Source organism: Vulpes lagopus, chromosome 3, assembly GCF_018345385.1.
Source record: "Vulpes lagopus strain Blue_001 chromosome 3, ASM1834538v1, whole genome shotgun sequence".
NCBI lineage: Eukaryota > Metazoa > Chordata > Mammalia > Carnivora > Canidae > Vulpes > Vulpes lagopus.
In genome coordinates this window covers 151,766,866-151,781,114 of record NC_054826.1, presented here as the reverse complement: position 1 = coordinate 151,781,114, position 14,249 = coordinate 151,766,866, and the positions used below count along the sequence as shown (strand labels likewise).

General features: G+C 35.8%; 1 protein-coding gene across 4 annotated transcripts in view; it reads right to left on the bottom strand.

The window, feature by feature from the left end:
* SYDE2 (synapse defective Rho GTPase homolog 2) overlaps positions 1–14,249 on the bottom strand; it is a 49,045-nt gene that overhangs the window by 7,081 nt on the left and 27,715 nt on the right. For all 4 annotated transcript variants that reach the window (XM_041749803.1, XM_041749804.1, XM_041749806.1 and 1 more), the window contains exons 5-6: positions 4,093–4,274; positions 691–922 (exon numbers count right to left, since the gene is read on the bottom strand). In XM_041749803.1, coding sequence (XP_041605737.1) covers positions 691–922; positions 4,093–4,274 — 414 coding nt within the window. The remainder of the gene's footprint in view (positions 1–690; positions 923–4,092; positions 4,275–14,249) is intronic.

Genomic DNA, 14,249 nt, shown 5'->3' with positions numbered 1-14,249 from the left:
TATCAGAAAGGGAGAGAGAACATAAAGACTCCTAACTCTGGGAAACGAACTAGGGGTGGTGGAAGGGGAGGAGGGCGGGGGGTGGGGGTGAATGGGTGACGGGCACTGAGGGGGGCACTTGACAGGATGAGCATTGGGTGTTATTCTGTATGTTGGCAAATTGAACATCAATAAAAAATAAATTTATTATTAAAAAAAAGATGTCAGGAAGTAGAACTGAAGGAAGAAAAAAAATGAATTCTGCTTCATACCAGTTGAACTAAAAATGAGAAGGGTAAAGAAATTAATATTTACAGAGTTCCTATTATGTGACAAGAGGTGTGCTGAGTACCTTACAAACATAACTTTTTATTTAATTCTATAAACATATTATTAAATCCGTATGACAAAAGATGATACTGAAGCTCTAAGATGTTAAAGAGCTTCCCAAGATCAGGTGGCTAATAAGTAACACAACCATAATACAAATTCAGATCTGACCAAAATGTGTACATTGATCTATATGTCTACAATATTATCAGCAAAAGCAAAAAAATTAAATGGAGAAATTTAAAGGTATCAATTCATAACTATTTGAAAAAGCAAAATCTAGAAAAGATTTTCTTCAATCACGTATGGGCATATTTAATGATTAGCTAATTCAAACACCCTATCGTTGAAAGAGAAAAATATTTCCATTGAATCATTTACCTGGCCAGAGTTGAAGTAAGTAATGAAGAACTTCAATATGTTTTTTAAAATCCAAAGCACTTGCAAGTTCTTCTGAATCAGTAAAGACTCTGTTGTTATGGGTGGAAGTCTCTTGCCTCTGACTTAATAATACTGGTCCAAAGCACACAGCCAAATTCTGGCAAGTCATCTTATTCACTTCATGATAAGAAGCCACCAATTTCAGATGATCCAGCAACATCTTTAGGGTTGCCTAAATTAAATTAAATTGCATTTCACTTAATAGAGTTATACACAGGGGCAAATTCAAGGACATAATTCTAGCAGAAAATATAGATATGCATCCTGTCACTTTCCAAAAGGTTGTTTCAGGGATCCCTGGGTGGCGCAGCGGTTTGGCGCCTGCCTTTGGCCCAGGGCGCGATCCTGGAGACCTGGGATCGAATCCCACGTCGGGCTCCCGGTGCATGGAACCTGCTTCTCCCTCTGCCTGTGTCTCTGCCTCTCTCTCTCTCTCTCTGTGACTATCATAAATAAATAAAAATTAAAAAAAAACTGTAAAAAAAAAAAGGTTGTTTCAAAGATTTGCTTGTAAATTGGATATTTGGAACTTTGAAACATAATTTCTTATAAAAATATTACACAGGACCCTAGGTTCCAATGACATAATTTGATCCGTTAAAATGTATACTCTAAAAGGCTCAGTATTCATTCCAAGTTTCAACCAGAGTCCCTAAGAAAATATACATCAACATTTTCTTCTCTTTCCTCCTTTAAAATGACAATAGCAAAAGCTGTGATGGAAGAGGACTCAGGTAAGGGTGTTTATCTTTAAGCACAGATAAATCCTGTAGTCATAAGTAGGGGACTACATCCTAAATCTAGGGAAGCTAACAATTTCAAACAGGGCCCAGTTCTATTATGGTTCAGATTAGGAAAAAGGTCAATGCGCTTAACTAATAAATACTTTAAGTAGACAAACCATGACTAGTATAGCTAGATGTAACAGTAAAATTTGTTGAAAAAGTATACTTTTTAATAGTTGAAGAAACTGATAAGGGGAGTTTGCTCAAGAAATGGAAAATTATTCAGGTTTAAGCAATTATGGAAAGAAATGATGTTCTGAAGTATTGGCTTAAGATAAATCATTTAACAAAATGAGCATATAATTTCTTCTTCATAATTACATTAAAGAAATGAATGACAAATAAAACTGTAATCATAAAAATTTTTTAAAAAATCAAAATGACATATTTCCAGAGCCAAAAGTGACAGCTGGATTCAGTGATCAGAAGGTCATTAGTAACCCTGGCAAAAACAAGTCCAGAGAGATAGGGTAGGAAGCCAGATTACAATGTGTTGAGTAGTCAAGAGTGGTGAAGAAGTAAGGTACAACCGAAATAAACATTCTTTCAATATTCAGCTGTGAAAGAACGGAATGGAGAATGAAAACCAGAGGAGACTATAATTGATATTTTGAAATCAAAACAAATCAAATATATGAATCATAAAAATAATGTAAATAATAAATAGCCGTTCCTCTTCTCCACTCACTATACATTTCGTAACACAAGTGGGACTCTACATACATTGACATCTTAAGTCTAGTTTCAGCATATTGTGCTATGAACAACACACACACATACACGTGTAATCACCTCTGGTTAAGTATCTTAGGTTTAATCTCAATAGCAAATGAAGGAATATAACTTAAAGTAAGAAAATATTTTTTGTCTACTAAGATGAGCCAAAAAATGTAATTGTTGTGTCCCTCTTGAAAAGTAATATGTAAATGTATTAAGAGCCTTTAAATGTTTACATCATTTAAATGAACAATTCCACTCTGAGATTCTATTCTAAATACATAATTCTAGTTGAAAAGAAATCTCCGCATATAAATATATACAAATAGGCTCAAAACCTAAATATTATGCAAAAGAGAATAGTGACAAATTATGTGAAGTCCACTCAATGTAATGAGTGGATGCTAACAGTATGAGCTTTAGGGCCTGAAAGGCCAAAATTCAGGTGACAGTCTACAACACTCATAAAGCTATATAACTTAGACAAGTGTTTAAGTTCCTGGATGCTCATTACTTCACTTATAAGTAAAATGACACAATTTTACCTTATATCAAGGAAGGAATATTTCTATCCCTTCACCCCACCCTTCTACTGCTCACACCTCTCTGTAGCTATTCCCTTCTTCCCACCCAAAGGAGTATTTATTAATTGTTAATCTAATTGGAGTGAGCACAGGATGTTCAGAAGACTACAGTATATAGGTGAATCAAGTTTTGGGGCTTAACATTGCCCTACACTTGGGAGCCTAGGTGGCTCAGTTGGTTAAGTGTCTGCCTTCAGCTCACGTCATGATCCCAGACTCCTGGGATCCAGCTCCCCATCAGGCTCCTTGCTCAGTGGGGAGTCTGCTCTCTCTCCCTCTGTCCCTCCCCCCTACCTGTGTTCTCTCCCCGCTCTCTCTTTCTCTCAAATAAATACAATCTTAAAAAAAAATTCTATTCACTCACTCTTGCCCTTTTACTCTCACATGGTAAGAAATATAGAGTCAGCCTCATCTGGACAAGTCCAGCCATCTCCCTCTTATTTTCCTTTTTTTTTTTTTTTTTTAAGATTTTATTTATTTACTCATGACAGATACAGAGAGAAGCAGAGACACAGGCAGAGGGAGAAGCAGGCTCCATGCAGGGAGCCCAATGTGGGACTCGATCCCGGGTCTCCAGGACCATGCCCTGGGCTGAAGGCAGGCGCTAAACCGCTGAGCCACCCAGGTGTCCCATTATTTTCCCTTTTGTTCTAGGGAACAACAACTAAAGTTAGGCTAAGACTGGTTTTGCAGACCCAGCTACCCTTCTATCTACTCTGCAGGCATGTCTGAAGATACTGATCTCAAGATTTAGATTGTGTGGAGGCGGCAAATGTGAATAGGCAAGAAGGATAGAAATGGTGGTGGTGAGGGTTGCTTAAGTCTTGAGGCTAAGCCATGTACACTAAAACAGTTACCATAAATTTTTTTAATTCTAAAAGGAAATAAATTAATATGCTAATTATTGTTGCCTTTGGATATTGATAATTGCAATTTTCCATTCCTTGCTATATCTTCCCAATTTTTCTATAATAAACATATATTACTTTAACAATAAGGTAACCGTACTCTTCAAAAACATATAGGAAGTAACTGCCTGATTAAAATTATATAGAGAAAAAAATAAAATTGTTATCTAGATTTACTCTAAGAAGCAGTTTTTAGAGTTATGTTGTTTAAGGAGCTTTTAATAAAGGCAGAACTTAAACTCATAGTGCCACAAATGTGAAATACCTGAAAAATTATTTGTAACTCTGCTGCTGAGTATATATTCGTTAGCAGACTTTTAGGGAAAAAGGTATACCACATATGCTTACCTTCTCAACATCAGGCAGACAATCAAGCAGGTCAACAGTGTACTTAGAGTCACCTGGGTCATTCTCACATCCGCTTGATGACATTTTCAAAGGATTTTTTGCCATTGCATCTAATACAGCCTCATAAAGCTGCTTTGTTATCAGAGGAGAAGGAAGTTCTCTTAGATAGTCCTTAAGAACACCTTTAGAAAACAGAGATAGCAATTGGTCTTCAGAATAAAATAAAAAACTGTGAAAAAAAATTAAATTAAGTATTGTTCTAGCCAACCTTTAATATGCTGAAAATAAAAAAATAAATACAAATACAAAAATAAATACAAAAATAAATACAAATAAAAATACAAAATAAATACAAAAAAAATACAAAAATAAATACAAATAAAAACAAAAACCTATTATAACACCAGTATTTTGTGATCTTATAAACTTCCTTGGTAATGGACTTCTTGTTTTGAAAGCATGCTAAAAATGCACATACATAATTTCCAATCATCATACATATTAGATTTGTTACTCATAAAGTAAGCAATTCATGGTACATATACTCTGTTGATTCTGGCCCTCTATAAATATATGTGAAACAGAAGTTGAGAAAACAAGGCATACTAATATTAATTATAAATTATTTCAATTATATGAATTTTGAGTTTCTAGACTTTTGATAGTTAAAGAATACCAATAGTCCATGTACAGCAAGGTGACTGTAATTAATAATACTGTATTGTGTATTTGGAAGCTGCTAAGAGAATAGATCTTGTTTTGTTTTATTTACTGACGAGAAAGAGAGTATTCTTCCTTATATTGCTTTGTAGATTTTGGTGTTATATCTAAAGAGAATGCTGGATCAAAACATCTGTTTGAATAAACTGGAATCACATCTTCTTGCTACATAAGATTTTTTAAAGTGGGGTTTTAGGGAAGCCTGGATGGCTCAGCAGTTGAGCATCTGCGTTTGGCTCAGAGACTCCTAGGATCGAGTCCTGAATGGGGCTTCCTGCATGGAGCCTGCTTCTCCCTCTGCCTGTGTCTCTGCCTCTCTCTCTCTCTCTCTCCCTCCCTCTCTCTCTGTCTCTTGAATAAATAAATAAAATCTTAAAAAAAAATAAAAGTGGGGTTTTATAGCACATCACAGATATTCCAAAGTATGGATATTCCAGAACTGCATCTGGTCAGGTACTACAGATGGAATACTTGGGTTGTTTCTAATCTTTTATTATTCCAAAACATGCTATAATGAGTAGCCTTGCACATCATTACTTGTATGTATTCAGGTATGTCTATAGGATAAACTCCCAAAACAGGATCACTAAATCAAAAATGCATTTGTGATTTTGAGGTAAAGGAGGAATAAGGATGTTTCCTAGGTTTGGAGCTTGAACATCTAGGTGGATGGCAGTGCCATACTTTAAACAGTGGGGAAAGAGGACAGAAAGGAGTTTCATTTTGAAAATATTCAGCCTAAAGTATCTATGGGACATTTAAGGTTGCTGGATATAAACTCTAGGCTCAGGAAAGAGATGGCTGGAGACCCTGAGAATGATCAACTTAAAGATGATAACGGAGCTTGGGAATGGCTGAGATAATCAGGGAGGCACAGAAGATGTGAGAAGGCCCTGAAGAACACCAGCTTTTAAGGGGTCATTAGGAAGAGGATTTTTCCAAAGGAGACTAAAGAAGTATGGATGGTAAGAAGAGGCAGAGATAGGGTAAGGGGAGACTGGCAAGTATGCTGCCAAGGAAGTCAAGAAAAAACTGTTTCAACAAAGAGTCTATGGTATCAGCTGATAACCAGTAATAGGTTAGATAAAAACCATGTTAAATACTGTGGGGAACAGTGTTTCACCACCTTGGCTGCACGCTGAAATAACCTGAAGAACTTAAAAAAAAAAAATTCCAGAGCCCCATGCCAGCCCTACTAAATCATAATCTCCAGGAGTTAGGGCTCACGTCCCTGTAATTTTAACAAATTCCTGCTGTGATTCTAAGGCAGGAGTTTTTGTAACTAGGTAGAAGAAACATGAGATTATTTAAAATAAGGACCAAAAAGTGTCCACCAGAGAAATAAGTCAGCAGCCTTGGTAGGCCCAGCTTCAAGGAAATAAAGAACATAGAAGTCAGGTTGGGTAGTAAATGGATGTTAAAAAAAAATAGAGAAAAAGAAAGAAAGATATGCAATCTACTCCAGAAATCTGGCTTTGAGAGAAGGTGATCACCATAGATGAGTGGGAAGGGAGGAAGCAGGATCAAAGTAGGGATTTTTTTTTTTAATATGAAAAAGAACTGAACATTTAAATGCTAATATAAAGACATTAAAATGGTTTTCAAGATCCAAGAAGGAAGAATATAATCAGGTGAGCAAAATCCCCGAAGAAGAAGAAGAGACTCATAAGAACACATGAAGGAATTAAAATTAGTCCAAAATGTGAGGAAGATGATTTCTATACTGTAACAGAAAAGGCAGTGGAAAAGTGGAAAGGATGTATGCCAAAGAAGGCATGCTGGCAGGCTGGGTTACAAGTAGAAGAGGTTCCTATCTGATGGCTTCTATTTGTTCCATGAAGTTGGGAGACAGGGTCATCTGCTAAGAGTGACGTGAGTGAAATAAGATATGAGAAGTGAGAAGATATTAAACAGACACTCTGAAGAGTGAGAAAAGGGGGGCTGGAGAGATAATAACACATATTTATTAGCAGACATCACCAAAAGCCTAGTTAATTTTGAAGTCCATGGATTTATACTGGTACCAACATATACCTTCGTATGACTTTTTCTAGTAGCAATCAGTAAGTCAGATACAGGCTAGAAAAACAGACCAGTTGTTCCAGCCAACATGCAGCATCGTGGACCAGATTTAACTTCCTGCCTGAGACAACTGGGAACACCAGATAAAATTTATGGGAAAAAAAAAAACTACGTTCAACACATTGGACATCAGGCGAAGAAGGATATGATCCCTAAGGGACGGGAAACTAATGAGATATGCCCATAATTGCCTCAGCTTACTGCCTGGAAAGCCTTTCCAGGTCACAGTGAGAAGGTACAAACACAATAACTAGTAGGTCTAGCTAATTTGAGGAGAGGAAACTAGAAGTCTAAGGAGATCAAAGCAGCTAGAGCTTGAAGAACAAAATATTAGAGAGTAGACAGCTGCCCAGAAAAAATGCTAGAGATTTCCAAGACTCCCCGAGTCTCTGAGTACTGATCAGCACGTGCAGGTGAGGAAAGTAACCGCCCACAAAGATTAGAGACAACTTCAGAAGCTTACACTGGCAGGCAATAGCTCCTGTTCTGAGTAACCAAAGTGAAAAACTTCATACCTCATGGGATTTGGGTACAGTACTGTTATGGGTTGATTATGTCTCCCACACACAAAAAAACCCTATATTTAAGTCTTAGTCCCCAGTACCTCAAAATGTGATCTTGTTTGGATCTTTATAGAGATAATCACATTAAAATGGGGTCATTAGGGCAGGTCCTAATACAATATGACTGGTGTTCTTATAAAATGGAATTTGGACACAGAGACAGACATACGTAGAGGGAAGAGGACATGAAGAAGCATGAAGAAAACACCTTGTGAAGACAGAGGATTAGAGTGATGCATCTATAAAACAAGGAATGCCAAAGATTGCCAGCAAATCACCAAAAGCTATGATGAAGCAAGGAAGACTTTCTCTACAGCCTTCAGAGGGAGCAAGGCCCTACTGACATCTTAATTTTGGACTTCCAGCCTCCAGAACCATGAGGCAATAAATTCCTAATATTTTAACCAGCTACCTTATGGCACTTGGTTACAGCAGCCACAGGAAACTAATATGAGTACACAGAAGGGTTTTGTTTTAGTAGTGAATCAAAGAAATAGAAAAAGAGAAGCCTTATTAAAAGCTGCTCTCATTCTATTTATAAGCACAATAAAAAAAGAATCAAACTGTTCCCAAGTAACTTACCTAGTATACCAGAGCAAAGCCCAGAAGCATCTAAAAGGATAAAAAATATATATATCTAGCAACCAAGAAGATAAAATTCACAATCTGGCATCCAACAAAAAGTTACCATGTATATAAAGAAGTAGGCAAATATGAACTATAACAAGGAGAAAATCAATTGTGAAGCAACTCAGAAATGACACAGATGATAGAATTAGTAGACATGGACATCGAAACAGTTATTAAATGGTATCTCATGCATTCAAGAAGCTAGAAGAAAGACTGCACATGTTAAGTAGAGACACAGAAGGTATAAAAAAAAGATCAAATTTCTAATAGTGAAAACTAAAATATCAGTGATTTAAAATACAATGGATGGAATTAATTTTAGCAGAGAAGATTAATGACTTGAAGACCTAGCAATAGAAATAATCTAAAATTAAAGAGATTTTTTTTTAAAAGACTGGGAAAAAAATGAGTAGAATATCGGTGAGCTGTAAAACAAACACGAGTGACCTAATATATGTGTAATTGAAGTCTTTAAAGGAAAGGAGGAGGTAGAAGATGGATGAGTCAAAACCACAATCACAGTTGAAGATTTCAACATGCCTCTCTTAACAAGAAGAAAAAAAAACACATAAAGACACGGAGGATTGGAACATTATTAATCAACTTGACTACATTGGTAATTATAGCATATTACATTCCAAAACACCAGAATGCATATTCTTCTCAAGGGTTCAAAAGAAAACATTTACCACAGAAGTGTATATCTTTGACCTTAAAATAAATTTAAGAACAAAAAGATTCAAATCACATTAAGTATGTGCTATGATTATAATGGAATGAGAAATTAATAATTTTAAAAATCTGGAAAACTCCCTAAATATTTTGACACAAACTAACATACTTCTAAATAACCCATGAATCAAAGAAAAGAAAAAGGGAAATCAGAGAGTGCTTGAACTAACTGAAAATGAAAACGCAACACATCAAAATTTGTGGGATGAGGTTCTGCCTTGGGCTCAGGGCATGATCCTGTGGGGAGTCTGCTTCTCCCTTTGCCTGTGTCTCTGCCTCTCTCATGAATAAATGAATAAAATCTTTTAAAAAATAATAAATAAAGATCAGAGTAGAAAGGCCAACATTATCCTGATACCAAAACCAGACAAAGACATCACAAGAAAACTACAGACCAGTATCATTTAGGAATACAGACACAAGATTTCTCAACAAAATGCTAGCACACTAAGTCCAGCAATATATTTTTTAAAAGAAGGAAGAAGAGGAAGAGAGGAAGAAGAAGGAGGAGGAGGAGGAGAAAAAGGAGGAATATATATCATGACTAAGGGAGATTAATCTCAGGAATGCAAGGGTTGGCTTAACATCTGAAAACCAATTATTGTAATATATTATATCAATAAAATAAAGGACATAAACCACATGATCATTTCAATAGACTCATAAAAGTCACTGAATGAAATCCAACACACTTTCATGATAAAAGCATCCAATAACCTTGGAAGAGGAGGAAATTTCCTCAACTTGCTAAAGGGGATCTATGAAAAATTCAGTTGACATCCTAAAAAATGGCAAAAACTGAATGCTTTCCTCCTAACATTAAGAACAAGATAAGGATGTTCACTCTTGCTACTGCTGTTCAAAATATATTGCAAGTTCTAGCCAGGGCAACTAGACAAGAAAAAGAAATAAGAAGAATCCATCTTGGAAAGAGAGAAGTAAAATTATCTCTATTTGTAGACAACCTAATCTCATATATAGAAAATCCTAAGGAATCTACTAAAAAACTAATAGAACTAATAAATGAGTTTAGCAAAGCACAATATCAATATGTAAAAATCAACTGTATTTCTATACAATTCAGTGGAAAAAGAACAGTCTTTTAACAAATAGATTCTGGATGGGTCATTTGCATATTAAAATTACTTAGGACGGGGCAGCCTGGGTGGCTCAGTGGTTTAGCGCCACCTTCGGCCCAGGGCCTGATCCTGGAGACCCCGGATCGAGTCCCACGTCAGGCTCCCTGCATGGAGCCTGCTTCTCCCTCAGCCTGTGTCCGTGCTTCTCTCTCTGTGTCTCTCATGAATAAATAAATAAATAAAATCTTTAAAAAAAAAAATCACTTAGGACAAAGGCAGGACTTCAGTTAGAAATATAATCACTGGTGAGATCTCAAAGTGTTCAGTGAATAAATGGTAATGCCCAAGAGTTCTGCAGATGATGTTAAATATGGAAGATAGAGATGGTGGTGTCATAAGCCTCAAGAGAGCTTTATTCCTCAGATGAACTACTCAACAGTGAAAAAAAAAAGATAACAATCTGGAAATAGCATTTGTAAACCAAGATAATAATGACCAAATTTCTTCCTTAACATATATGAAGACATATGATATATAAAGATTGATAGATCAATACATGTTAGATATACACTGATGAAAAAGTATTTTGTACACAGCAGACATGGTACTTGTTTATTCCCATTCCTTAACTTATATGTGATTTTTTTTTTTTTTTTACTACCATCATTAGTTTTGCAGTCTATCTACAATGAATAGCAATATTTGGTGTAAAGAGCACAATTGAGTTACAGTTAATGAAAATGCAATTTCCTGTAGTTGCCAAATACACTACTAACCCTCTAGGGCATGATTTAAAAAAAAAAAATTCCATATGTGTCCTTGACAAAGCAAGACTTGTTAGTCCTAACAAAATTTAATGCCCTAGTAGTTTGAGACTCACCCTATAAAGCAATTAAATTAAAACCTAAAAGATCTCCAGAAAAGATAACTTTATAGCTTAGTTAAATACATATTTCAAATACCATTATCCTTTACATAATTAACATACTAAACAACCATTAATATAAATGGAATTTTAAATTAATCCAAGTTCAAGATTACTTACTTCACTATAATTTGAGGGCAAATAAGGGAGAATTATTACTAACAAATACTAAGCACTTAAAGAATGCTCAATGTACATTATGTTCAAAGAAGTAAAAGTTATAGCTCCTTTTTTTATATGTAGACAAAGAGTTAATTGGAAAAATAGTTTAATTGGAAAAATAAAAGATTTCATAAAATGATACAGAGAAGAGTTATTTATGCTAGGTTGTGACATATACTATGTAACTACCCATCAATCTAGAAATTAGCTATATGACCTTATCCCAAAAACTTAGTGACAGACTTCTTAACATCTTTCAAATATTCTGGGGACATAAAAACTTTAAGATACTAAGTTTGTGGTGACAATCTCTCCTGCCACAGGAACTAGTAAAGGGAGACACTGGAACAACTTACATGAAGAAATTTATTTAGCCCAACACAGTAAATCTTTTATCATGTACCTGAAGAAAATGCAGGCAAATATATGTAAATAAAGAACTGGATCTGGCTATATCTCTTAAATTGCTCTGTAATAGATACTATGAAACCATATGCCTTTCACTTTCATTCAGGCACAAGGACTAACTCCACAGGAAAATTCTACTCATTTCCATGATAGAATAATAGGTATCATCACACATATACACATACACACACACACACAGAGCACTCTAATAACTAAAACTACTTCTACCTTTCAAAGACTGGTTTGTAGTACCTGTATTTTATTAATTCTCAATTTGCAAAATCACTGTTCTCTCTACCTAGAACTCTGGCCCCAGATCTTCCAATGGTTAACTCTGTTTCATACAGATCTTAGCTCAAAAGGCACTTCTCAGATGAACTTTCTTTTCTGAATCCCTACCCATGGAATTCACCAAGCTGACTACTACCTCCAATCAGTATCATTCCCATTGTCCTACTTATCACTCATAAGTTACTATATCTTACTATTCATTAGCTTGATTACTGATTCTCTTCCCCCACTAGAATACACATATAAGGACTGAGATACTGTTCATCTTGTTTATTTGTCCCTGGTGCCTAAAAGAATTCCTGGCATATAGTAAATGTTCAATAAGTATTTAGTAAATAAACCAATTAATTTCAGATAGGGAAGGATAAGTGATTAAGTGGATTCTAGTTATTCCTATGCGTAGACTCCCCTTCTTTGGGTTTCTTACTTTGATTTCTATAGCCACCATCATACCAGTACCTCAGGAATATACAGTATTAAGTTTAAAACTCTGGTTCTGATTTGGAGAACAAAACAAAACAAATAATCTCTCAGTATTTACCCTTTAGGACTACAACACAAATGAACAATTTTTTAAAGTCTTTTTATTAAATACACAAGAATAATTTTTTAAAAGTCACTATAGAATTACACATATTCACCTCAAAGAATTTATAGATCACCATCTCCTTATATTTTTTTTAGCCCTCCTAGCTACCGATATGTCTTTAATGTATAGAAGTGCTATTATAAAACCTAGTACATGGAAGATACCTGGGTGGTTCAGCAATTGAGTGTCTGCCTTTGTCTCAGGGGGTGATCCTGGGGTCCTGGGATCGAGTCCTACATTGGAGCCTGCTTCTTCCTCTGCCTATGTCTCTGCCTCTCTCTCTCTGTGGCACTCATGAATAAATAAAATCTTAAAAAAAAACAAAAACAAAAACAAACCCTAGTACATGGAAACTCATCCAACTAACCTGGAAGGAAGGGAAGGAGGGAAGGAGGGAAAAGACAGAAAGAAAGAGAGAGGGATGCCTGGGTGGCTCAGTGGTTAAGCGTCTGCCTTTGGCTCAGGACGTGATCCCAGAGTCCCGGGATCAAGTCCTGCATCGGGCTCTCTGCATGGAGCCTGCTTCTCCTCCCTCTTCCTATGTCTCTGCCTCTGTGTGTCTCTCATGAATAAATAAATAAAATCTTAAAAAGAGAGAGAGAGAGAGAGAGAAATGAAAATGATCATGTTCTAACCCTGCTGTTTCCAAATGACACTCATTGCCAGGTCTGGGTTCCAGTGTGAGAGAGCATTCCAGCCATCTCCCACTACTCCCCTGCCTGGTGCTTTCCTCTTTAACAAGTACTACAAGTCATGTAGTTTTCCATCTCCAAGTTTCTGCTAATAAATTGCTCTCCTCCAACCCCTGTGGCTAAATCAGTTCAGCTTCTTAAAGTTAGCTGAGTCACCTTTCCCAGCAAGTTTTCCCTAATTTTCCCACAATAAGTTAAGTGTTCCTGCTCATATATTATAATCAGTTATCTTTCCCCTTAGACTAGTATTCTTGAGGGTGGACATTATCTCTTACACATTGTTGTATTCCAAATGCCTTAGCAAAGTGTCTGACATATAGTAAGCATTCAGTATATGATGGTTAGATAGATGGATACCATTTTTCTACTAGCAACTGCAGGACTATGAAGATTAATATACTAAATAACCTCATTCTTCAAGTGAGACACTGTCCCCCGAGAAAGTGCCTCCGTCCTCTATCAGTACCCACGATCGCAATTTTTTTTTTTTACATGATCGCAAAATTTAACTCAGCAGAACCCGAATACTGAAAATAGTACAGGGCTGTAAGAGTCATTCTTTCCCAGGTGAAACTTCTATGGATAATAAAGATACATTAGAGTAGATATATTTGAACATAGAATCACTGACATTTCTGCAAGTTAATGTTATAAATTATTTTTTTAAATCCATTCATCTACCCCACTCTACCTCACTTACTCTTTCTGAACTTCCTGCTTATTTTGGTCACACTCTATAGATGTTATTCAGATTAAATGGCTCTCACTGCCTCAGTTTATTTCAATTGCTAAATCTATGACCATTCCTCAGTGTTCTTCATTCTTTAGTGTTTTTATAGTTTACAGGTCTATGTTCAATCCAGGTTAAAAAAAAACAAAAACAGAAATAGGGACCCATGGGGGGCTCAGTGGCTGAGCATCTGCCTTTGGCTCAGGTTGTGATCCTGGGGTCCTGGGATAGAGTTCCACATCAAGCTCCCCTCTTGGAGCCTGATTCTCCCTCTGCCTATGTCTCTGCCTCTGTGTGTGTGTGTGTGTGTGTCTTTCATGAAGAAATAAATAAAATCAAGAAAAGAATGAAAGAAACAAACAAAGAAAGACAAGACCAAATAATTTGAAAGTTAATGTGCCAGAGACTAGAGAACATATAATACATATGGTAGGGAAAATGTATATTTAATATGCATAAATGAAGAAAATTATTAATGTTTTAAAGATAATTTGGTGTTTATTTCTGATCAAGTTTTCTTTTCAGGGAAAATAAAAGAATGAATAATTTAAAAA